This window comes from Ursus maritimus, unplaced genomic scaffold (genome assembly GCF_017311325.1).
Source record: "Ursus maritimus isolate PB19 unplaced genomic scaffold, ASM1731132v1 scaffold_29, whole genome shotgun sequence".
NCBI classification, from domain to species: Eukaryota; Metazoa; Chordata; class Mammalia; order Carnivora; family Ursidae; genus Ursus; species Ursus maritimus.
This window is the reverse complement of record NW_024425452.1, coordinates 14,376,805-14,403,284: the sequence shown is the minus strand read 5'-3', so window position 1 is coordinate 14,403,284 and position 26,480 is coordinate 14,376,805. Positions and strand designations below refer to the sequence as shown.

The window sequence follows — 26,480 nt, the reverse complement described above, 5'->3', positions numbered from 1 at the left end:
CTCAAGTCGATAGGCTTAATGAATAGACGGTTATGATCAGTAGAGTTTATCCTGACAGTCAACGTCAACGGTCTTTCATAGAACTTTAGCATTCACATTAATAGAGGCATCTTATCTAAGGTTACGTCCTAAATTCTGACCTTGTATAAGTTTTCCTTGATTATCAAATAGTAAATGCTTAATAATTTTACATATGTATTATATGAAAGGTTTTTGGTACTTTACTATCACAATAAACAGTTTTTTAGTATTCTTGCTTTAGTTTTCCTTCTTTCATACTTTTCCCTATAGTAATTGTAGTCTATGAGAGACTATGGACTCTGAAAAACAAACTGAGGGCCTCAGAGGGGAGGGGGGTGGGGGAATGGGACAGACTGGTGATGGGTAGTAAGGAGGGCACGTATTGCATGGTGCACTGGGTGTTATACGCAACTAATGAATCATCGAACTTTACATCAGAAACCAGGGATGTACTGTATGGTGACTAGCATAATATAATAAAAAAATATTATTATAAAAAAATTAAATAAATAAATTTCTCTCCCGCTTGGGGCGCTTGGGTGGCTCAGTCGGTTAAGTGTCACTCTTGGTTTCAGCTCAGGTCATTATCTCAGGGTCCTGGGATAGAGCCCTGTGTCAGGGCTCTGTGCTCAGCAGGGAGCCTGCTTCTCCCCCTCCACCACTCCTCCCTCCACCCCTCCTCCCGCTCGCACAGGCTCTCTCTTTGTCTCTCTCTAAAATAAATCCTTATTTTTTTTTTGTTTTTTTATTTTTTTTAGATTTTATTTATTTATTTGACAGAGAGAGAGACAGCTAGCGAGAGAGGGAACACAGGCAGGGGGAGTGGGAGAGGAAGAAGCAGGCTCCCAGTGGAGGAGCCTGATGTGGGGCTCGATCCCAGGACTCTGGGATCACGCCCTGAGCCAAAGGCAGATGCTTAACAACTGAGCCACCCAGGCGCCCCTAAAATAAATAAATCTTTAAAACAATTTTCTCTCTATATAGTCTGTATAGTCATATATAGTCAATACAGTCATTGCCCAACCATATCTGATTAGGCAATTAGGACTTATTTTGTATCATTAATATTTTTTATTACTTAATGTCTGTCTTACACTTTTGTAAGAGCAGTAATGACTAGTCAGACTGACTCTGCATAGAAAGATGTTTATTCCTGTAGTGTGAGTGGATATAGCATTTACATTTTCATAAACTTAGCAGTTGTCTTTAAAAGCAACATGTATCAGTGACAGGAATTTTGTAGACTACGGTATTGGCGGGGACGTGACACGCCCTGGCGCGGTTATTTTGGCAAGGCATGAGTTAGGGGTCTTTTAGTTCTGTTTATCTATCTGTGAGCAGTTAGAAAGTCTCCTCCCTTCTCCTTTCATTTCTTAAAGGTCAGAAGTTAAAGGGCTTAAAATCACCAGCCCAGCCGCTGGAAGAAGGGAGAGAATGTTTCCATCCCTCTCCTTCTTTCTTCTCTGGCCCCTATGCTCTGCCTTATGTGGCAGGACTTAGACCATTTAGAAGAATGAATTTTATAGAATTACATTTATATTTTGACCACAAGAATATTTAACGCTTACCTCTGAAAGCGATTAGTAGTGTTAACCTATCAAAGTACATGCTTTTTATAAAGATTGCTCTTTTTTAAAAATTGTTTACTTAAGACATGAAAATTAAGTTCAATTAAAATGAGTTTGAATCAAATGAAAACGATTAGAACCTTTTAATTATAATCTCCAGATACTTAATGTCCTCAATTGCAAGGTTATTCTAATGCGAAGAACTAACAAAATGTTCTTACATAATCATTTCAGGGGCTATTGGTAGACTGAAGGTATATGTAGGAAAGCTGCGAAGTTGAGAGAAAAGAAGTCCACCATTTTAACACTTTCTTATATTAAATTCTAAGCATATGATGTTTTTACTTCACAATGTTTTATACTCAGCAAATAAACGTTGCATTAAAAGTGATGTTAACATGTTACGAGCTAGTAAACATAGTGTTATTTTAATATTTTCAGGTGCTTCAAAATGACGTGTTAGCCCATCAGTCCACAGTGGAAGCCGTTAATAAAGCAGGAAATGATCTAATTGGATCAAGTGCAGGAGAAGAAGCAAGCAACCTTCAGAACAAGCTGGAGGTTTTAAACCAACGCTGGCAAAATGTTTTGGAAAAAACAGAACAAAGGAAGCAGCAGCTGGATGGTGCCTTGCGCCAGGTGAATAAGAAAATAAATTCTCAAACTTTCGTTGGCCTGTAAGACCAAAATAGCCTCGAATTCTGGGGCACCTGGGTGGCTCAGCCGGTTAAGCGTCCGACTCTTCATTTCGGCTCAGGTCATGATCTCAGGGTTGTGGGATGGAGCCCTGTGTCAGGCTCGGCATTCAGTGGGGAGTCTGCCCTTTGCCCCCGCCCCCACACTCTTTCTCTCTTTCTGTTTTTCTGTAAAATAAATGAATAAATCTTTTTAAAAAATAGCCTGGAATTCTTTGATTGGTTTGCAGACCCTTGTTTGATTTTTATTCCTCAAGGAGAGGAATAAAAATAAGTGGGATAAAGAACAGAGCAGATGAGAAGGCAGCCCTCTGGTTCTTAGTGTAATAAATAGTCTTATCTGCCAGAGCTCTCACGATGAGGAAAGGCAGGCAAATCTATTTGCACCTGCCTGTTCTTAAGAATGCATCGAGAGGCTTAGCAGGCCGGGATTGTTTAAACCTTGTTTTCTGCTGGAAAGTGACAATGTGTTTGTGGCCCAAACTTAAAACTCTCTATCACTCCAGGCCAAAGGGTTCCATGGTGAGATTGAGGATTTGCAGCAGTGGCTAACTGACACTGAGCGTCATCTGTTAGCATCCAAACCTCTGGGAGGTTTACCAGAAACAGCCAGGGAGCAGCTTAATGCCCACATGGTAAGTATATTATTTCCCACAGCTCTAGCCTCCGATGAAGACGCTGACCATTTTGTGTGGGCGCTGGTGATAAATAAATTGTGGGAGAAGGCTTAAAGGATATACAGTTTTATAGCAGAAATCTTTGTGTGTAAATGCTAGAAAAACCATTTATTGATTAAAATTTTCAAGTCAGAATCTATTCTTTATTTCAGAGATTAGTGTGTCAGTGTATGAAGAAAGGTTTTATAAGTCTAGACATTTTTTAGAAGCAGACTTTTCCCCGTAAAATGATGAGCTTGTATGGATAGTAACACAAAATAGTGTAAATTATAAACTGTTGTACCTTGAGTGAAAAGAAAAATCCCTAAAGTAATCAGAATTGACTTTAAAGTTATTGTTGTAAGCATGATACTCCCACCTAGTTTCCTGGAAGACTGGAAAATATGTTCTTGTTCTGTTCAAGAGTTGCTTGCTTGTCTGTTTGTTTTAATGGTGATGGGGCTGTATCTTCAACTTCATACCCATACCAGCTATGGACAAGAGGAGGCTTCTGTTAATTGTCCTATTGGGAGCATTGTGTCTGTGGGCTGTTCCCACACAGATTCTGTGGCACTGTCGACTCTTAAAGATAAGGAGGAAAAAATAATGAAACTTGAGACTCCGGCTTCCTTTCACAGAAATGTGGACTGACAAATTGAATTTAGACTTTGATTTATTGACATTTCCTATTCATTTACATGAGAACTCAGCTTTAGAAGTCCTAAGAGAAAACAGTCTGTTTCAGATTTTGAAAACTAATCCTTTTTTATACTTGTGAATTTGCATCAGAAAAATTTTTTAATATTCAAATGCTGATAATTAAGGTCTTGGGAAATAAAAGTACAAGTATTTAGGGATTGGGCAGAAGAAATGGGCCATTATACATGAAATCCTGTCTTCTTTATTAGATGTCCAATGTTGTTGTAAGAGCTTTATTGAAATGGCAGTTAGTTATAAATAATTCTGAATTTGGTGCTTTGGAGAGGAAGTAACCGTCTTGTAGGTGTTGTCAAGAAATTCAACAGAGGTGACATCTTACTCATTTTACAGTTGCTATGAGCAGTTAAAGTCAGTTCCATCAATCCAGTATGGAATTTCCTAGTAACCTTTAATGTGTATTCGTTGTTTTAGAAAATTACTGTGTACATGGTTTTGTTGTTGTTGTTGTTGCTGTCATTTTTTTGGTGCCACGGGGGACCCATTTGTTTCACTGAAAAAATAGTTAAATAATAACTTGGCAGTGCTTGTCTTTCTTTTCCATAAAACCTAACTGGCTTCCAGATGCTGTTTCCTTTCCTGGAACTACCTACATAGTTATCACGGTGTTCATTAAGCAGACGTTTAAGGACTTCTTAAACAAACATGCTTGGGATTATTCTCTAATAACAAGTAGTTTTTAAATGTTGATTTAGAAGTATATGATAAAAAGGTGGAAAGCAAAGAGCTTATCTTAGAAATAGTTTACTTTTAGAAAAATATTACTATACATAGCCCCTTATTTGGTTTGGATGAGGTATTAAAATGAGTTTGCTTAACCCAATATAATTGTAAATTCTATGATTTAAGGAATCCTAAACAGTTATTGGTACTTGTTGATATCATTTTAGTAATGCTCTTTTGATGTGGTTGTGTTAGAAATGAAAGAAACTAGAAAACCTGGAATATTACAGTTTCCTGAGATTTAGCTGTATTTAAAAGTTTTGCTCTAGGATTAAAGGCTTTTGGTAGGTGGTACTGTAACTATGTTTAGAAGGTTTTTTTTTTTTTTTTAGGGCTTAAGAAATTATAAAGTTTTGAGAGGATAAAAATGTCCTGGAATTAGTAGTAATGGCTGCACATCTTTGTGAATACACTAAAAAACACTGAACCGTACACTTTAAAATGCTGAATTTTATGAGTTCTATCTCAGCTTTAAAAATTATTGAAATATGTTATTTGAAAATGTTGAAAATGTTAGACATAGAACCAATGAAATAGAGCTGGTCTTAAGTTTTTACATGAATGTAACTCTTGTTTTATTGATATTAAATTCTGAATTTGCCTTCATAATTGTTTAATATTCTCTGTAGAAGGAATACAGTTGCATTCTGGTTGAAAGCTTTAAAAATTCTATAAATGAGAGTAATATTCGTAGTACCACAAGTTTGTCTTTTGTGATTCCAAAGTCTGAATAATCAGCTTCAAATCTCTTGCTGTATTGGGTCTTTACTTTCTATTCATTGGTTGTCTTCTGAGCACAGAATTAAATTATACCAAAAATTATTACAGCCATTGTATCATAGTCTGAGGAGAGACTTAGAAAACCCATTTTACAGAGGAGGAAACTTAGGCCCAGAGAGGTTAAATTACTGGCTCAGGGTCACAGATCTGGTTGGTTACAGGGCAGTGAAACCTTTCTTGAAAACATTTAAAAAATTACTTCACAAACTTTAGCATGCTGGAATGGACTGATAATGAGAGCACCATTTCTGAGATTTCTAGCAGTCAGGGTATGTCTATTAGATCTAGGTGTTGTTTCAATATAGTGAAAAGCTTGAATGTGTCAGGGTTATTCTGTGTGTTGAATAGAAGTAAATATATGATAAGGGGCTTGGGATTGATGACCTGGAAAAGGAACTTTTAGATTTTATTCTCTTAAAAATGATATAACTTGGGCGGATATCTCAATTTAGGAAATCTGTGCTGCCTTTGATGTTAAAGAAGAAACATACAAAAGTCTGATGCAGAAAGGCCAGCAGATGCTTGCAAGATGCCCCAAATCTGCAGAGACAATTGACCAAGACTTAAATAACTTGAAAGAAAAATGGGAATCGGTGGAAACCAAACTCAATGAAAGGAAAGTATGTGCTTTAATTAATGTCATAGAATGAATATTTTAGTTGTTTTGTTTCATGGGATTTATTTATCTCTGAGTAGAATTATCACTGGAACTTTTAATGATCCGTGTTTAAATTTTCTTCATATACATATAGAGGTTTCATGGGGTCAATTGAAAATAGTATTCTCTTTTAATACAGGAAAACAGAGTTAAAGCAGTCTATTCAAACAGATCATAGATCAAGTGTCACTAAGTATATTTTTAAATTTGTGAACCACTCTAATTCTGGATTGTTAAATAATTCTAATCACACTGATTTATGTATATAGTGGGGAGGGAAAAAGGGAGGTCAAGGGAGTGAGATGATTGTATATATAATAAGCACTTCCATAACAAAAGTCCATGAAAAGGGATTAAAATTATCACCGTTTAATGCTATAAGAAAAATGATAGGCTAGGAATACTAGATTGTGTGCCCTCAGTGACAGAGCATAATGTATATATATTTCACAGTATTTTGACCCCCAACATTAATCATGTGAATGTCAAGTTTTCTTTCTACAGATTCTGTTTAGTAATTGTGTTCTGTGGTTAATTGCCCCCAAATCATAATTTTAGTTTATATTAGATTTTTTTTAGCTCCAGTGAGGTCTTCTCACTATACTTAAAGGAGTTTGGTTTGCCAGTATTTTAGTGAAAGCCCATTATATTTATAAACTGTTTAGGTAATACAGAAATACAGATTAGATATAAATAAAGGGTGGATGGGAAGGAAATCTGGCAGCGAGTGGCTAAACTGGGGTGGGGGGTGGAATTAAATATCATCAAATACTAAATAATCTGTCTTCGCAGACTAAACTGGAAGAGGCTCTCAACTTGGCAATGGAGTTCCACAATTCTCTCCAAGACTTCATCAACTGGCTAACCCAGGCTGAACAGACCCTAAATGTAGCTTCTCGGCCAAGTCTTATCTTGGATACAGTTCTGTTTCAAATCGATGAACACAAGGTATGTTGTAACTCAGATGGTCAGCATTCTCACTTAAGACCTTTTTACACAACAGACTGTTTTAATGTCAGAAGCATGAATTTGGTAGTTTGAAAACTTTATTTTGTCCTTCAAAATGGTTTCAGCTCATGATAACAAAAGCATTTTTAAGATAGAACAGTTTTTCATTTGTTTCTAATTCTACCCTTTTTTTCTTTGGGAAAGGTCTTTGCCAATGAAGTAAATTCTCACCGTGAGCAGATAATAGAGCTGGACAAAACTGGAACCCACCTGAAATATTTCAGTCAGAAACAAGATGTTGTCCTAATTAAGAATCTATTGATCAGTGTACAGAGTCGATGGGAAAAAGTGGTTCAACGGTTAGTAGAAAGAGGAAGATCTTTGGATGATGCAAGGAAGAGAGCCAAGCAGGTAAACGTTTATGAAACTCTCTGAAGTTGGCAATCAGTCAGTTCTAGGTGTTGAGATATATATCATGCTGTTAAAGTACTTTTATTGCAGGCTGTATTAGTTGTAACAATCATGGCACAAGGCCAAGGTGTTTATTTCCTAAAAGGGCTGTGGCCTCAGTTTCAATAGGTGACATCACTCTTTGCCCTGACAGTACCTTCCGGTCTTGGGGACTAATCTTGAAAAGACTGATTATAGCTTGGCTTCATAGACTAACCGTTATCATTAAGGTCCAAAAAAAGGCTCGGATTTTTTGTTATTAGGTTTGTTTGTTTGTTTTTCCCTTTGTCCTTGCAATCTCTACTCTTATACCCAGAGTAAGTCATCATACTTTATTATATTGCTACCTTGTGTTTAGTTCCTAAGCCAGACTTTGTCCACAGACTCTCAGGGCCGAGAGGCAGACACTTGGTCCTCCAGCAGCTTCCTGAAAGGGCTGATTCCATGTCTGAGCTGCTGGGTACCCCTCACGTCTCTGAATCTATACCCTTGTTGACAGGCTCTCGTTTCTTCTCTAGTATTTTGATGCAGTTCCACGCTGCTTTTTAAATTAGTTGTTTGAACCTAAAAGGGCTGTTTTTTTCCTTTTTCTTTTTAATCTAGAGAATCTCACAAGGAGCGCCCCTTACTCTCTTCACCTGTTATTAATTTTCCATTGCTAGACTAAACACAGAAAAGAGGTAAAATTCCGTGTCTCTGTGCTCCAGGGAAGAGAGCTGTGCCTGCCTCGGTTGGCATATATCTCTGACTCTTACTAGAAACTCAAGTGTAATGTTGAGGCTAAATTTTCTTATGACTCTTTTTGCCCCATTTAGTTGCATTTGCCTTTAATTGGCATTGGACTCCATTCTTTTGGGGAGTCAGGCTCAGTTGGGTGATACAGAAGATGTCATGGGAGTCACATGTTTCACTGTTTAAAGCTCTCAGCATAAATTTGTTAAAAGCTTTAGAAATGATAAATTGCATTGTTGTAGGATTACGTGCTGTATTATTTCTTTTTGAGTGGGATGTATGATGTGTTCAGTGTTATCAGTGAGTCTGTGGAATAGAATCAGTCTCTTAATGTGATTTTTAAGGCAGTATTAATGATAAGCATGACATCCTTGTCTCCACCAATGTAGCAGTTTCCTCTGTAGTGTGGGCATTGCTTGAGTTACGAACATCTGATTTATAGAAATCTTTCTCCTTTCTCCATGTTGTCAATTCTATTTTCTCACTTTGTTTAATCTGCAAGGCTTTTCTGCTGCTTTTTGGTGCAAAAGGTTAGCATTTCTTCTATTTATGTGGCTTAAAAATAGTTCTTAAAGCAGGACCAGCCTTCGAATCTGTGCATTTCTATCATTAAACTTGCCATCCATGATAGCCGACATTCTTTGTAGCAAGACTACCAAACATTGTGACTATTCCTTTATTTCTTATTATTCTAATATCTTAGTTTGGGGTTGGATATCAATCATAGGTCCCTGACTTTGGCAGTGTCTGTGCCTCTTCTGGCCTCTGTATTTTCATATTTAAATTGATTGGAGCTGTGGGAAGGATGTGCCGGGGAACAGGTTTGCAGTGAGATGATCTCCTCAGGCCCTGCCGGACTTGTGATGCCGTGCTCTTATTGTGTTTATTGCAAAGTGTCTTTTTGTTGTTTCTTTATTAATGTGCTTTGATATAAAACAGATTTTATTTTGATTACTTCAGTTTTTTGTTATGTATCCATCCACTTAAGTTTATCATGAGAAATTACTTATAACCGATCTCACAATTTGGTATCCAAAAATAGTATTCACTAGTTCTCTGTGATAAACAGAAAAGAGACTGTGGCTGAAATCAAGTATACATAGCACCAGGATATTACAAGGTCATAGATGCCCAAGAGAATGCTATTTTGTTAGAATTCACATACGTGGGTGCTCTTACATATAAAACCAGTATGTGAGGCACAGGCATGAATTTGAACACTTTGATAGCAACAGTATAGACACTGATCTCCCTTTGTATTAAATAGGAATGGTAGGGCCTTTGTTGTTGTTGTTCTTGTTACTTTTTAAGACCGATTTATAGACTTTATCCTTTGTCTCTCCCTTTTTGTTCCTTTTCATTAACATGGGACTGAAACACCTTCGAAGTAAACCCAGATCTGTCAGTGAGGGCAGTGGACAAATAAAATTCTCTTGACGGTTTGTGTTAATTACGAAGCAAAAGGAAAGGGAGGGAAGTTCTCCCTGGTGTTCACTGTTTCTAGGCTCATTTCTGTTTTTGTTAAAGTTGACGTGTTTGAATGAGTTACATACAGCAAAGTGACCTTGGGGGCACAACCACAAAAGCCAAGAGTTAATAAAACATTTGTAATCAGTGAAGCTACTACTTTCTTCTTTTTTAGGGGAAATTTGAATTAATAATTTTTAACGTTTTCATTAACATTAATTTCTATTTTAAAAATATGCTAGATTTCAAGTATAGCAAGCACACCAGAAAATTTTCTGGATAGAAATATACATTTCTTTTACAGTTCCATGAAGCGTGGAGTAAACTTATGGAATGGCTAGAGGAATCAGAAAAATCTTTGGATTCTGAACTGGAAATCGCCAATGATCCAGACAAGATAAAAACACAGCTTGCACAGCATAAGGTGGGTCTACAATTAAGAAAAGCATGTATGTCGTTCTGTATCTCAAGATCACTTCTAAATTCTTACCTGGTTGTGTATTTATTCATCACTGGGGGAAGAAAGGCTGTCCAATATGGACCTCCATTAAATTTAAAGCCAATTGCCCTTCACATTGGTCAAGTGGCAATAGTATCTTTTCTCTCTGCTGACCGTTCCACTATGACGCTAGGGTTAATTGTTAAAAGAAAATACACAAAATTAAAATGGAAAGTGTTCTATAATCTATAGCATAAAAGACTTACAGGGCTTCAAATGTTGGCATTTCAGTTTTTCACGTCTGTCTTGTAATTTCTTTCATAGGTCAAATGCCATGTAGAAGATAATTTTGTAGCAAAAAGTACTTAAATCTTGCCATATAGGTTCTTTCAAACAGTTTAGTGGGGAAAATTTGTTGCCTCTACACGAACTGGTGTTTTATTGTATATGTGGTATATGAAATTCCATCCATACCCTCAAAGACACATAGTCAGTGGCTTCAGTAAACTAGAAGGTGTAGAAACATATTATTTTATATTTTCTACCTTTTATATTCGTACCACATGGCATTCAAAGAACATTCCCCCCCATCCTCCTCAACTCTTTGAATTTGGGTCTGTCATTCTGGTTACAAAGTGATCATCAGCCCTCAGGGTGAGGATACAGGTAAAGGAGAGTGGGTCCTGAGAAAACACTTTTATAGTTTTAAGAATCTACATACATATTATTGCTTGAAACATGATAATTTTTAAAAAGCTGGAAAAAAATTGGGGTGAGGTAGGGTTGATCATCATTGGAAAATTCTAGGCATCGTCTTCATACAGGTTGATTGCTTCCCTGGGTAGTTCTGACTAACCTCAAGAGGTCGTGATCCTGGGATGGCAGAAGGAAGCATTGAGCACCTGTTCTTTGACTAGATGAGGACTTATGAGTGGCTTGTTCCGCTGGTACCCTCTGCCCTTGAGCTGCCACATTCAATCCTGACAGCACAATGACAGTGAGCAGCACCTTCCTTCCTTCCCCTCTGATGGAAAAAAGAGAGGCTCCTCAAAATAGAATGCCTATTTGAACTTGAACATAGTTGTCATGTCATGTAGTCTTATGAAGGTATATTGTGTATTTAAGTTGGAGAATCCTAGAAATAAGAATATGTGAAGAACCCTGGTAGATTCTCTGTTTTTCCTGGTATGACTTGTTGCCAAAGTCAGCATTTGTCTGAGATAAGGGTACGAGGTACATTAAGCCAATTTTAAAAATCTTTTCTGTTCATCTCGTGGGTATTTTTCTATTTCTAAAAAGTTCTAATCTGTCCTATATTCAGCTATAACTTTTTTTATGTATCTGTTCTTTTGAAAAAAATATGTCAATACCATGATTCTAAAACTAACATTCTGTTATTGAATAACAACAACAAACAAAATAATTACAGAAAACAAACTATAGAAATAGTGTGGTATTGTAATGGTGTTTATTGCTTAAAAATTCCCAGACGAAGTGGCTTCCTATTATAAGACAAAATAAATATCTTAGTCATATTAAGACACCTAAAGTGTCTAGCTTTTAAATGCAATAAAAGCTCATTAGGTAATTATAAGCAAGGTTATTTTGGAAACTTATACATTTGCATAGCATTTTATTGTGTAGGGTGACTCTCATGTGCTACCAGGATTTAGAAACACTGTGGTGGTGTTTCCGTGATATATTATGAGCTTGTAAGATGCTGATTAAGTTGACCTTCCTTCCTTGCCATCCCTGAGATTGTTTATTCAGTAGCAGCTGTCTCATTCTTGCTATTACATACTTACGAACAACACAAAATGTAAGATGATAATGAGAGGCCTGCAAAGGCAATGTCCCTGCTCTAGAAAAGCTTGTAACTGAGTTGTGTAGACAGAATATAATCCACCCCTCCCACACATACACAAACATACAGATCAACAATGTAAAAATAGGAAAGTATAGATGTCACGTTGGCAACATAGCTCCTCGATACTAGGTAAGTAATCCGTAGATCCTGTGAGACTTTGGTAAGGCATCGTAGAGGTAAGGAGGAAGGGGCTAGGCCTCCCAAGAGGTGTGACTAGAATGAGCGTTAGGTTAGAACAGAGGAATCTGGAGATGTGGTTCTTCTTCGTCCCTCATCCTGGCTCACAGATAAAATTCTGTGTAACATCATTGTGAACATCCAAGATGTGTGACAACAGATCTGTCTGACCAAAAACTCAAACTGTAGTAAGTTTACAGATTATGAGTCAGGCTTTGTCTGCGTAGGACCTTTAGTTACTCATTGAGTGTTAACTACTTTTTCCTTTCCAAACCCTTGGATTTTTCAATAGTTGATTAGCAATTTCATTTTATTATAACTAGTATCGTGTTTGTGGTTTATGGCTACAAAAGATTAAAGATTTGCTTTGCTTTGAAATTATTGTCTTCATAATAATAGGTACTCTCAAAGACGACACCTGGCTTCTGAGAAAAGTAAATTCTTCAGTTTATAAAGACTCTTTTCTACCCTGGTGTGTTCCACTGTCTGACTTGATTATTTGCTGACGTCTTCCTCTATTTAGACTCCATTGATTAGGGGCGACTCTTGTAATGTCTCTTACCTATTTACGAGTCCTAAGTAGAAATGCACACTGTTTTCTTGTTAAATATATAGGAGTTTCAGAAATCGCTTGGAGCCAAGCATTCTGTCTATGACACCACAAACAGAACTGGGCGTTCTCTGAAGGAGAAAACCTCCCTGGCTGACGACAACCTGAAACTAGATGACATGCTGAGTGAACTCAGAGACAAATGGGACACCATCTGTGGAAAATCTGTGGAAAGGTAGAATGTTCTTGAGGGCAGTTTGGTGACCTTGTAGGCTTCCGTCAAGTATACAGTTGTGATGCTTTGTAGGAACATTCTAGAAACCTTGCACACCTCCTTTGCCTGGGAACTTCAGGTCATCTGTAATACCCTCCTTACATAGTGCCTGCACGGAGAAGGCTTTGTTATTCATTATTATTTATTTTTAATTACTCGATTCAGTCAAAGGTGACATGATCCTCCAAGCCGTCATCTCGTACCTGACTTCTCACTAGTCTCCCCAGGTCTGCTCTTGTCCTCCTTAATCTAATTTCCCCATAACCACAGAGTGGTCTTTTTAAAATATGAGTGGGATCTTGTCATTGCCCTGCCTCATAACTTTTAGGAACTTAATATTATTGAGTGTGAACAAAACACAGGCTCCTTAATGTGGTGGGCGAGGTCCCCCAGTCTGACCCCAGCGTTCCTTTCCAACTTCCATCCACTCCTTTCCAGTCTTCTTTCTCATTATACTTGAACCGTGAAGACCCAAAACTAATTTCAAAATCTTTAAGTACTTAGAAAGTACCATACTAATAGAAGAGTTCAAGTATCTTAGAAATGTTTTCAAATAATTCATAGATCCTTGATCTAATTATTTTTGTCAGTATCAAGATTAAATAGAATATTATATTCTAATAATAAAATTATATTGGAATAGAAAATTAGAATGTAGTCTACAGAATATATAGGAAGAATATAAAAACTTTGGTGTAAATTTTTAAAAATCCTTAAAACCTTCAATTTCAAAAGGTTATGTGCTTTTTACAATGTCCTATAAATGATTTCTTGCCAAGCAGATGCATGAATGCCAGGGGGCGGAGATGGGGCAGGCTGTAACTACAGACAGCATGTTGGGAGATTTGGGGGATGATGGAACTGTTCTGTTTCTTGATTATGATGATGGTTACATGAATCTCTGCATGTGTTACAATGAATAGAATTGTACATTCAAAAAAGTCCAGTTACTGTATGGTAACTTAAAATAAAAAAGTTCTAAGGCATATTTTTTGCTGAAGAAACTGAAGGGTCACTGATTGATTTCTAGAGGTGATGATGAGGGAATTTTCCAAGAACAAGTGCTGTCTATTTAAGGAATAAAAAAGAAAATTTGAGAAAAGTTTTGTTATTTTCTAAGGAAAGCAAAGAAACAGCACTGAATACCAATATATTGTTTTTTTTTTCTTTGAGGACTGCTCAACCTTCATAAATGGATTTTAGATGTTCAGGTATAGGGTGGCTTTTTTGTTGCTCAGATTGACTTTTCTACCTTTTTCCCCAGACAAAACAAATTGGAGGAAGCCCTGTTATTTTCTGGACAATTCACAGATGCCTTGCAGGCCCTCATTGACTGGCTGTACAGAGTTGAACCCCAGCTGGCAGAAGACCAGCCTGTCCACGGAGACATTGATTTAGTGATGAATCTGATCGATAATCACAAGGTATTATTATCTGGGACATTTTATTGATCTCATTTGATTATCCTGAATTTAGAGGAAACTGTAACCACTTACCTTAACCTTTTAAAATCTAGAGACCATATATCATACTACATAACAGTCTTTAATATTGATATATGTGTACATTTGAGCAGAATCAGGAAGCCAACTTTAAACGTCATACAGGAAAATTAGTATCAATGAGACACCTTTTTTTTTTTTTTTTTTTTTTTCCCCAATTTCCAGATCTAAAACCTTTTAGAACTTAGAAAGCGATTTCGTTCTCTGGTGCTTTAAAACATGTTCCAAGAATATTTTACAGTCTTTTGTTATTCATGTAAATAATTATGTAATGTAATTTAAAATCACTCCCTCAGTGACCTGGAACTTGGTCATTGCATAAGCGTATGGATTTGTGACATGATCTATGGGGGTCAAGATAGGTTTCTTTTGTATTTTTAAAAACCGTTTTAACCTTGCCCCTTGAACTTTAGCAATTTATGAGATATCAGCATAGGCTCTGAGGGATTCGATTATTACTTTAAGTCAAGTAGTTTCCTTGCAATCTCCTGAGACGGATTTAAAATTTTTGCGCCAGTCAAAGGGAATATTCAAGACATCCGGCTGATACTGAGTGCAAGGGCCGAAATCATGGTACAGTGTATTACAACGAAGAACCTCGAGAACAATCTGAGGCACAGTAGTGATGTGGAATGGTTGTACCGGAGTAGACGTATACAGATATCTTACAGCACTGTACTCGAATTCACGTTTCATTTCTCCTCTATTATTTTGGAATTCCGAAACTGTATTTCATTTTAAAATGTTCTGTTTATACTTCCCTAGTTATGCTATTTTGATCTTAACCTGTCCCTTTTTAAATAGTTGGTCCTTTTGCATATTTATTTCCCCTTTTCTGGTTCTGTTGTCTGATTATATCTATAAAAGAGAGTTTGTTATATTTGAGTATTATCAAAAAATCAAAGAATAAATGAAGAACTGTGATTGGGCCTATAAAAAAATAAAAATTTTGGGTTTTGTTGCTTTGCCTATAATATAGAAACAAATGTTTTGCGCATGATTAATACAAACTTTTTTATTCCTTGGCATTCATTCAATGAGTAATGAATAGTGTAATGTTACTTTTTACATAAATGCCATTTGTATAAACTCACTGTCTAAATATTTACTCCCTTCAGCACTTGCCAGGTTTTTTATATATTAAAGGTCATCAAGAATGAGTTAATCATTCAGCATTAGTAATACAATTGGAAGCCTCGGGAAGAAGTTTAAGTTCACAGAGTACGTTGGAAAGTCGGCTCAGAACTATCTGGCCAGTCCTGTTACAGATTATATAGACACTGTATTTTCTGTGCCTACGTATGTGTGTGTGTCTGTGACTGTCTGTCTATCTGCAGGCTCATCTCATTTAACACTGTTCGAGTGAAATCAAGCAAAGAATTCATTACACTATGTTTGGATTATTTTTGATGGGCTCACTTTTATGAATGATCTGATTATCAGACTAGAAACTCATGGATAGAGCCAGAATGATAGGATGTGCTTGGTAATATTCATTTGTGATCATCTTTTAGAAAAATAAGTTAATCTTATTCTCTCCATAAGCTTGGTTAATTTGAAAGGTATAGTTGCACACAGAGACTCTTGAATCAGAAATGAAGTACCCTGGGCTTATTTTTCGAATTAGGTCTGTGGCCAAAAGAAGGCCAGTCTAACTCCTGGCACATCAGAGTTTATCAAAATGAGGCCAAAATGACAGGTAAGGATGTGAGCCTCTAAATTTTGACCTGAGAGGTTAATTCTCAGGATACCGTGAAAGTTGAAGCTGTGTAACAGAGAAAAGGACTGCATGCCACCTCCCTGTGAGCTCCCCCGCCATTCCCTCCAGTACCCCCGCTCAGTACCCCAGGGTGGCTCAGTTCTTCATTAGCTGAGGTTTTCTTTTGTGGTTTGAAATAAAGAAGAGTGGCCACTACTATTTAAATCCAAGGCACCATTTGAAAGGTTTGTTCACTTAGGAGAATGCTAGAAGATTGAACAACTTCATACAAGACTGTTCTTCACAGCGCTCCGATGGGAGCCCCGTGTGGTGACTTAGCTCCTGAAGTATCTGTGAGAAGTATGGCTCCTTAAACCGTACATCTTAGACGCTGGTATATGAGCTCATGTACACGTATATTCCAAACTGTGTTTTACTGGTTTGGTTTTATAACTAAAAATGAATTTTTTATAAAAATATGGTCTTTCTAGGTTTTCCAAAAAGAACTGGGGAAGAGGACCAGCAGCGTGCAGGCCTTGAAGCGTTCTGCCCGAGAGCTCATAGAAGGCAGCCGAGACGACTCCTCCTGGGTCAAGGTCCAGATGCAGGAGTTGAGCACACGCTGGGAGACGGTGTGTGCACTCTCCATATCAAAGCAGACGCGCTTAGAAGCAGCTCTGCGGCAGGTAAAAGTCTTGTAAATTGCAGCTGGGGGCTAGGGAGAAAGGTATCAAAGCCTCCACAAGAACTGCTCTTGCGGAGAACTGTTGCATCTGCTCCTTTCTTAACTGGGACAGTGATGGAGAAGGAGATTCTTAGAGCATCCTTGCCTTGCTCCCCGCCCCAAGAGTTTAAATTACTCATAGAGGGAAGTTTTCTCATCTTCACATAAAAGTGCTGCTCGTAATTTTTCAGCTCAAATATGTAATGGGCTGCCATGCATCTAAAATCAGATTTTGTTAAAATGGTGAATCACTCTTCATATAGGCCTTTTTGATACATTGGAGGTCTTACATTTGTGAAGTGTAGCAACTTGTATCTATCTTTTTAGTGGGAATAATGCGTATTGTTAATAATGTAAATTTAAGACTTTTTTTTCATTGAGAGGAGGATTTGATACTAACAAGCATCTTTGGGGATCTTCTTTGGGGTGTGTGCGTGTGTGTGCGTGTGTGTGTGTGTGTGAACTGTTAGGCAGAGGAATTTCACTCAGTGGTGCATGCCCTCCTGGAGTGGCTGGCTGAGGCGGAGCAAACCCTTCGTTTCCATGGCGCTCTCCCAGATGATGAGGATGCTCTTCGGACTCTCATTGATCAGCATAAAGTGAGTTATATAGAACTCAGTGAGAAAATCCAATAGACTCGTGATTGTACATGTCAACTGCATGCATATTTCCCTTCCTGAGAAGTAATTAGATCTGGCACGTTTGAGAATTTACCTGTGTCCTCCTTGCTTACATAGGTGTGTCCCCATGCACCTATGTAAGTGCAGCTATCTTTTCATGCTTTCTTTATGAAGAAGGTGGTTATTCTAAAATGAGTCACCGTCTCCTATCTTTTGGAAGTACATTGATTTTTGGGGGGTTATTTGGCTTCTGACCAAAACTGGTCAATTTCATTGCACTTGCACATGCATTTCAAAGATGAAACTTCCCTCATGAGCGTTTGGCATTTGTACAGTTACACCACTAGAATTCTAATTTAATAATTTTGACCTTAGTAAGCCAGACAAGCAAGTAATTGAATAAGTGGTCTTCAAATTTTGTTTCTCAATCTCTGCCGGTCTGGCTTTAATCGAGATCCACCTTAAATTCTTTTGAGAACTAGCCCGTAGTGTAAATTATAAACTTAAAATGGATTCTGTAAGTAGATACACTATTGAATAGTTAACCAAATAAAAATCTGGCCACTGAGTTTTCAGGTCAACATCTGTTTTGTAACAGTGCCTAGAACTAGCAAAACCCTTAAGAGAGTGGTCTGGGTACCTCTTAACACATGCTTTTTTTTAATAACCTTTGACTTTAAAACATTAGAAATTTGCGATACTTACACTCATTGCGATATTGATGTCAACATGTCTTTAAAAGATCTGTTTAACACCACTGAATAAGCTCATCTTCCAGGGTGAGGTTGGAAGGACATCACTGGTTCCAGTGTAGCGTAGATTATGTCATCTGTGGAGACTTCTTATTTGTGATTACTGTGCTCTCTCAATGATGGGTTGCCTAACCTATCGCAATGAAATATTGCCTTGTCATTAATAAAAGTGAGGCGAGCTTGTCTAACATTATCTGGAGGAATGGAATGCTCCATAAACCATTTAAAGTTGAAGCTAGAATGTAAGAGTAGGAAAATGACATCAAATTTATTGTAAATTTTTGATTCAGCTCAATGTTTTAAAGAGCTATTATATTACTGTTGGCTGACCCATCAGCCAACGTCGAGTTCCACTGACATAGTTGGGTCTCAGAGTAGCTTCTTGAAGCCCTGTTTACGTATCTAACACCTTACAGTAAGGAGCCCACTTGTGGTATCAGCACCCTCACAACAGGAGCAGGAAACCCCCAGAAACATCAGGAGGCAGGTATCTAGAGCAGAGGTAGTGTTGTGGGGTTTTTTGTTTTTGTTTTGTTTTTACAACAAATTATCTTTAAATATTTTTAAATAGTGTAAAATTACATGTAATTTTATAAAAGCCTGCTTAGTACTAATAATTCGCAGTAACATCATCCATTCTTTCTGATTTCCTCTGCTTTCTTCACACACCGACCCAATAAAAGTAAAACAGAACATTTAATTTCTTAGCCCCAGGACCAGAGACTTCTCGGTATAGTCCACTTTCTAAAAATTGCAAGCTTTCCCACGTCAACACAGAATGCAAGTAGGGAGTTAATCGTCCAGCCCATGGCATTTTGAGCAGGACTTTGGCGCTGCTAGGTTAGGGGTGATTAAAAGTCAGGTCACCTTTCCTTGGGAAAGCACAACTGTTGTTGACCTCTGGTTTTCTCTTCCTAGGAAAGTTTTTTTTTTTTTTCTTCCAGTTAAGCAGATCTATACTGGGGGAAATTAAAATACTTTTAAAAGTAGGTGATGATAGGGGCGCCTGGGTGGCTCAGCCGTTAAGCGTCTGCCTTTGGCTCAGGGTGTGATCCCAGGGTCCTGGGATCGAGCCCCGCATCAGGCTCCCTGCTCAGGGGGAAGCCTGCTTCTCCCTCTCCCACTCCCCCTGCTGGTGTTCTTTCTCTCGCTGTGTCTCTCTCTGTCCAATAAATAAATTTTTTAAAAATCTTCAAAAAAAAGGTAGGTGATGATATTTAAAAAGTAGGTCATGTTAGTGGAGTATATTGTGAATCGAACCTTGACACGACAGCAGGAAAAGTGTGTAAATGGAAGGTAAAAAGCATTTATTGAGTCGCAAAGACACAACACTGAATGAGACACAGTCTTCTGATCTTGTGGACCTTAACGTCCCGTAGGCGTGCATGGAAAGAGCAACAGGCCGGAGAAGGGGGTACATGATGGAACTGCTTCACAGAGCCTGAAAACAGAAGGTCAATAGACATCATAGGAAACGCTTCCATTCTCAGATGATCGCACGGCATGACTCGTACGGAGTGTCAGCTGTGTTTGCAGCCTCTGCAGGCCTTGTCAGTGTGACTAAGGAATCCTTCTTAGTGCTGGGGTCCAGATTGGGGTGCTGGTGGATGCTTGAAATTCACTGTGAGGTTTTGGAAGCATGCGGCCATTTTTTAAGGCAGAGGTCCTCATTTATAGCCACACTTTCAGAGTTTTGTGATTCGTGTTTCTATGGATATAGTTCTGATGGTAGAAAGCAGAGTTAAGTGTGTGAGACATTTGCAAAAAGGTTGATTCGAAAGCATTCTGAAGCCCGTCAAGGCTTATTCATCCCACCAGAGTAGGGAGTGGCTGTTTCTGGCTTTTGAAAGCGAGGCTTCTCATGCCGGCTGGCTGTCAGGCCCACCCCCTTCACGCTCTCCCCGACTCTTTCCTTCTGGACATTTGGGCCCTCTCTCCCTCACCCCAAACATTTATAGCTCCTTGCCCAGCCTTCTCTCTTCCTTTTTGGTACATGTTCCTATCATTCCTGGCACACAGTTCATGCTATTTTAAAAATCTACAACCTCCTAGTCTTATTTTTTGGACATTTTTTTTTCAATCAATATTATTTTTGTCTCTGGTAGTACTTTCTCTCCTAGTCCTATCCTCCATTAATGTACTTACAAGATATCCAGATCTGGAGGAGTGTTTTCTTTGTATGACATGTTTTGTAAAGCATGAGATGTTATCCAACACATGTACTTAGAAATACATGCTGGAAAGTATTTCATTTCCCATTTTTCCCTTCTCCTCTCTTAATTCCCCAATTAGTGAATTATTCCCAGCTGTGAATACACCAGTTGAAGTTCTCATTTATTTGCTTAACTCTGACAGTCACCTGCACGTCACTGGAGTTTTGTTTTCAGCCAGTGCCAGCAGCTAATCGAAATCTTTGCTTCTGCTGTAGGAATTCATGAAGAGACTGGAAGAAAAACGAGCCGCGCTGAATAAAGCTACCAGTATGGGAGACGCCATGTTGGCCATCTGCCACCCCGACTCCATCACCACCATTAAGCACTGGATAACCATCATCCGGGCCAGGTTTGAGGAGGTCAGTGGATCTCGGGTCATCATTAGAGCAGCAACGGCTTTGAGAATTGGGGGTAAAGAGACTTCAGCAATTGAGGTACATTTATGATCGTGGGAACAGGAGGCCTCTGCAAAGAAAAATGCTCTTTAAAATACCTTTCTGTGTGCATTACCTGTCTCTGCAGTCCACTTTTATTCAAAAAGTAAAGCAGTTTTGCAGCTATGTCCCTGAAGCATGAAAAGGCAAATATTTGGTTCTCTGCATGACTTTTTGTCCCGCTTCCACGTTGTCTTTGTCGAATAATCCAGCACCCGAATTGTACTTCAGAGGAGTATATGCTTGGGGAATGGATTGCATACATGAACTGAGTTCTGTATTTTAAGATTTTAGCTATTTTTATTTCCACTCAGTGCTACACGCAATAAGCATTCTTGAGCCCTCAGAGAATGCATATTTGAACTCAGAAATCTAAAGGAAGCCTGGGTGTTTGACACCCAATCTCTAAATAAGGGGGCAAACATCAGCGGGGGCTCTCGTGTCCTCTGCAAGCTGGGTCTCGGTACCACTGATGGGATCTAGAAAGACTGGAAGTGTTACGATCCCAGGCCCACGATGATCCGAATTTACATTTAAACATTGTGTATTTTTACATCAATTAAATTATTAACTAAGATGGATGAAATTCAGAGCCGTTTGTTTCCCCAACAGGTGCTGGCCTGGGCGAAGCAGCATCAACAGAGATTAGCAAGTGCTCTGGCTGGCCTCATTGCGAAACAGGAATTGTTGGAGGCGTTGCTGGCTTGGTTGCAGTGGGCCGAAACAACACTTAGTGACAGGGACAAAGAAGTCATCCCCCAGGAAATCGAAGAGGTGAAAGCCCTCATCGCAGAACACCAGGTAAACTAAGTATCATCCTAACCCTGTCTTCTCGGATACTGTTTTTGTTTCACTGCCACACTTCTCAAAAGATTGCTTTGTGCTTCTTACCGTCACGCCGTCAAACACTCAAGTCCGTCTTGCGTTTATCCTCCGCTCCGTCCTGTCCTTCTGCTGTGTCTTTTGGCGATCTCGCCCTCCTGTGTTTTACTGCTCCATGCTTGCATACTCTACTCCCCGCTGCCGCGCTTCTCCCACGATGACCGTCAGTATTTCAGATACATCCTGTCTACAAGGGAGCGCATTGTCTTGCTCAAAACAATGACTTCTCTATCCTACCTGTTTTAAACTCTGATTTATTTGTTTGCTTGTTACTTTGTTTGATACACATTGACAAAGGGAAACATTAAATGTCAGCTTAGTTGACTAAGCAGCTAACATTGCTGTTTTATTTTAATAAAGGTCTGAGCCATTGATGTCCATAATGGCCCTGAAGTGCCTCATGCCATGTTCTCTGTGATCAGAGTTCTCCGGTGTGACAGATATTCCAGAAATGTGTTTCTCCACTCTTCACTTTTATTCCCGTCCTCTTTTTTCCATCCCTATTCACCATAGTCTCTGTCTTTGCTACATATTCCAGAGAGAGGGATATCTAAGTCAGCAGTAATAATAAGCCAAAATGTGGCAAGATAACCAAACCTCTTAAATGGGAACTTTAGCCTAAATAACTTTTATCTCCCTTGGCATAGCGTATGTATCGAGAGGAATATTTAAAATATATCCACATTTAACGTGGATGCTGTATGTCACTGTAAATCAGAGCCGTCTTAAGCATTCCAAATACGTAAGTGAAATGTGCTGCAGAGAAGTCCTAAGGACCAGCCCAGGTAACTAGTTGCTTTGCAGATAAACGCTCACTTTAAGATTCTTCAGGAAGAGCTTGGAAGCTCTCAAAGATCCTGGTTGATACAGAGATAGGTTATATCAATTATACAGCTGCTCCCATGTGTGGTCTTCAGACTTCAAAACAAATTACGGTTACAGTACTTTGAATTACTTACCAGGTATAACATTTTATATTCTTCAGATATGAGTCAATGCTATGTTATGGTGGCTTACATTTTTTCCCTCTAAAGATACAACATGTTGGTTTATGCCTTTTTTTCAGAATGAATTTCAGAAATTATAGCATGGTCCTTTTATCCTTTGTTTTTAGTTCATTTCTAAAGATAGTTTTCTCTGGTGTACTTATATTTAATTGACATTGACGTTTCAGAACTTCATGGAGGAAATGACCAGAAAACAACCTGATGTAGACAAAGTTACGAAGACCTATAAGAGGAGAGCAGCTGATCCTTCCTCATTACAGTCCCATATTCCGGTCCTGGATAAGGGGCGAGCAGGAAGTAAGCAGTGGCCAATTTCTTTAAAATGAACATAACTAAAGCCAAGGAAGTTAGTTTTGAGTTGTCATTTGAAATTTCAGAGCTCTCTCTATCATAAAAGGTTTCCTTGAAAGAATACGTGGGCTCAAATATTGTAGCAGCTTGTTCAAAAATAAGGAAAAAGGTATATCCAAGTCTCTCTATGTGATTTTATTTGCTTGAAGGATATCTTTTAGATTAGCTAGAAGAAACTGGAAAAAATTTGCAACAAGAACAGAAACTATCATTCCCTTTTGCTTCTATTATATAAATAACCTTACGGTGGGATATAACAGAAATGACCATGACCTGGATAAAATTCATGACCTAACTGTTCATTAGTGACCAGCAGTCCAATAGATTTTGCCCATGTTCGTATAACTTCAGACCCTATTTACTTCTCAGGCTACCTTGACTCCACGAAATAATGTCACAAAATGACATTAAAAACAGTAATAGTTGGCTTGGAGAAGATTTAAAAGAAGCACAATTTATATCTGAATAGTGGTAATTTGATATATTTCTGAATGGTGCCTTAATTTAAAAAAAAAAATGGTTTCAGATCTCTTGTAAAGTTGCTGTATTGCTAAGGGGGCAAGGTAACACAGTGGTTAAGAACTCTGGAGACAGACTCCTTACCAGTTGGGAAATATAACCTGGGACAAGTTACTTAAACTCTCTCTGAGCCTCAATTTACACATCTATAAAGGGGATAATTATAACCTCATTGGATTCTGGTGAGGATTAAATGAGCTAATGTGTATGAAGTGCTTAGCATACCTCCTGGCATGTAGTTAAATCCTCAATAAATATTAGCTACTAGTATTTCTGTATAGCCTCATGGGAGTTAGGAACTCTGGGCAAATCCCAGCTTGGACACTCAGTTCCGATATGACTTTAGGCCAGTAGTTTTTCTAGGTCACATTCGATCATTTAGTTAGATGAGGAAAATGCATTAAGACAATTGTTCTGTGATGTTATAGAAACTTGTGAAAAATAACCAGAAAAGAGGGAGAAAATGTTAGGAAGGCAGTAAATTGGGGTATGAGACTATGCACAGGAAACATGGCATCTCTGTGGAAAATGGACTTAGATGAAAGCTGGGGTCCTACACACATGTCCATATTTGGTCAGAATTTGTGAAGTGTCTTGCTGTGACTCAAATGGCCAGTGTCTCCTGCCCTCACCTGCCCTCCTTCCAGCCTTCTCTTCTAAGAAGGGCAGCTGGGTTTGTGTAGCTGATTCTAAGATAAGTCTCACTGCCCTGGGAGATTTCTTTTGTCATTCCTTAACAAAAGAGAGGATCACAAGGTACTTCGTTGTCATTGAAATGGCATGGATTTTAAGCTGGAAAATGTCTTAGACCTAGTTTTGTAAAGAGAGCTTTCCAGTATTTAAATGACCCTGTCAGGATATGTTTCTCTGTATCATATGAAAAAAGTATGTGATCCTTGGTAAGTAAAACAGATTTGGACTTGTACATTATGCATCATCGAAATAAGTTATTTCTAAAAAAGTTGATTCAGTCTTAGCTAGGAACAATAAAGGCTAACCCTTAACATATTTCAGAACCCTGTAAACTCCCTCCTAACTAAAGTTGTATTTTAATAGGAAAGCGCTTTCCAGCATCAAGCTTATATCCCTCTGGATCCCAGACACAAATTGAAACCAAGAATCCCAGGGTCAACTTATTGGTGAGCAAATGGCAGCAAGTTTGGCTCCTTGCGTTGGAAAGGAGGAGGAAGCTTAATGACGCCTTGGACAGACTGGAGGAGGTTAGAAAACTCCTATATTCAGCACCCCTGATAAATGGGATATGTGGGTTTAGGGAATCGATAAAGTAAGAAACTACGGTTGACCCTTGAACCACATGGGGGTTGTGGACGCCAGCACCCTCCCCCCCACACATGCACACACTGCATAGTCAAAAATCCACATATAACTTTTGACTCTCCCCAAACTGAACTGCTCTAATAGCTGCTCTTGACCAGAAGCCTTATCGCCTTACCTATAATAAGCAATTAACAAAGTTGTATGTTATATGCTGTATTCTTATAATAAAGTAACCTAGAGAAAAGGAAATGTTATTAAGAAAATCATAAGGAAGAGAAAATACATCTTTATTTTGTAAAAAACCTGCATGGAAGTGGACCCACACATTTCAAACCCATGTTGTTCAATAGTATGTTTTAACATAATCAGAAGCTGCCTCCGTAGAAGAAGATACAGCTTGACGTATGTTTGCTTGGTATTACCTGGGAAATAGAACCATCAATAACTCAGGTATTTTCATTATATGTATATACTGTGGTCTGAGATTTAGAGTTTCAGATTCTGATACTGGGAAACTTTTAGAAGCCTAGAGAAGGTAGAATGGCAAACAGCAGAGAGAGAGCAGAGGTAGTAAGTGCTGCTGGGCTGGGCCTGCTGTCGGTGGGCGTAGAGCTTACCGGTAGTGTTCCTTTGGGGCCGCCCACCTTTGTTACATTAACGCTATCAGAAATTTTCCGTTTGACTTCTTGCGGAGCTGTATTTGTTTCTTTTATTTGAAAAGAAAAACCAGTGACAGAAGTGAAATTACAGGAAAGATGTTCCTGTACTCCCTTTGCAAGATCAGCCCCTTCTTTTGAACTCAGACCTGTCCATGATCTGGCAGGTCATTACAAGTAACTTTATTCATAAAGTATGAGGTATCACTTGAGCACCATATGAACCACACTACGTGTTGTCCTTTCCAGCTGAGGGAGTTCGCTAACTTCGATTTTGATATCTGGCGCAAAAAATACATGAGGTGGATGAATCATAAGAAATCCCGAGTGATGGACTTCTTCAGGAGAATCGATAAAGATCAGGATGGGAAAATAACCCGACAAGAATTCATTGATGGAATTCTTTCCTCAAGTAAGTCCCAAGAGCGGTGACTATAAACGATGTCATTTTTAAAGAAAATAAGCACAGTTTAAACTTGTGTTACCAATAAAGCATCGCCTTTAAACTTGGCTATGAAGTCACTGCCCTCAGTGACGTGTCCTTGGTGAAACACGTGGTTTTGGAGTCAGGCATACGTCATACTCGTGTCCCCGCAATTAGTACATGCCTTGCTCCACTCTAGCCGTGTCCTCATTAGTATGAGTAAAGTTCATAACAGTGGATTCTTAGATTGTGTTGTCTGCCATATAATGGGAAATCCCGAAATTCAAGTCAGTCTCTTCCCTTTTTTATTCTAATTGACGTCTGATCATTGTCATTAGTGGGAAATGAGACCTCTGTAAAGATTCTTAAGGTATGTGTCACCTTCTTTGATGGTTGAGTCACATGGACGTGATTTCTCTGGCAGATGTTACTGGAAGGAATTCTTAAAGTAAATTTAATATAATCATATGAGTGTATATATGATATGATTTCATATATATATATAAAATTCGTCTATTTCTTAAGTACAGCAGTAGTTGAACCATATGAAATTTGCTAATTTTAAAGTTTTCAACCTAGAAATACAGCAATTTCAAATGATTCACCCTGGTAGTAATTAAAGATGTAGGCCCCATATGTAGTGGTTTCGTTTGTTATGATATAAAATCAGCTTTTAAAAGGATTTTCATATATTTGA

General features: G+C 38.4%; 1 protein-coding gene across 3 annotated transcripts in view; it reads left to right on the top strand.

Moving 5' to 3' along the window:
* The window catches only part of DST (dystonin), a 342,160-nt gene that overhangs the window by 302,283 nt on the left and 13,397 nt on the right, over positions 1–26,480 (top strand). For all 3 annotated transcript variants that reach the window (XM_040643592.1, XM_040643591.1, XM_008691755.2), the window contains 15 exons: positions 2,031–2,228; positions 2,791–2,919; positions 5,613–5,780; positions 6,611–6,766; positions 6,971–7,177; positions 9,720–9,839; positions 12,514–12,683; positions 13,987–14,146; positions 16,415–16,609; positions 17,118–17,246; positions 20,448–20,591; positions 21,279–21,467; positions 22,723–22,852; positions 24,482–24,645; positions 25,609–25,771. In XM_040643592.1, coding sequence (XP_040499526.1) covers positions 2,031–2,228; positions 2,791–2,919; positions 5,613–5,780; positions 6,611–6,766; positions 6,971–7,177; positions 9,720–9,839; positions 12,514–12,683; positions 13,987–14,146; positions 16,415–16,609; positions 17,118–17,246; positions 20,448–20,591; positions 21,279–21,467; positions 22,723–22,852; positions 24,482–24,645; positions 25,609–25,771 — 2,422 coding nt within the window. The remainder of the gene's footprint in view (positions 1–2,030; positions 2,229–2,790; positions 2,920–5,612; positions 5,781–6,610; positions 6,767–6,970; positions 7,178–9,719; positions 9,840–12,513; positions 12,684–13,986; positions 14,147–16,414; positions 16,610–17,117; positions 17,247–20,447; positions 20,592–21,278; positions 21,468–22,722; positions 22,853–24,481; positions 24,646–25,608; positions 25,772–26,480) is intronic.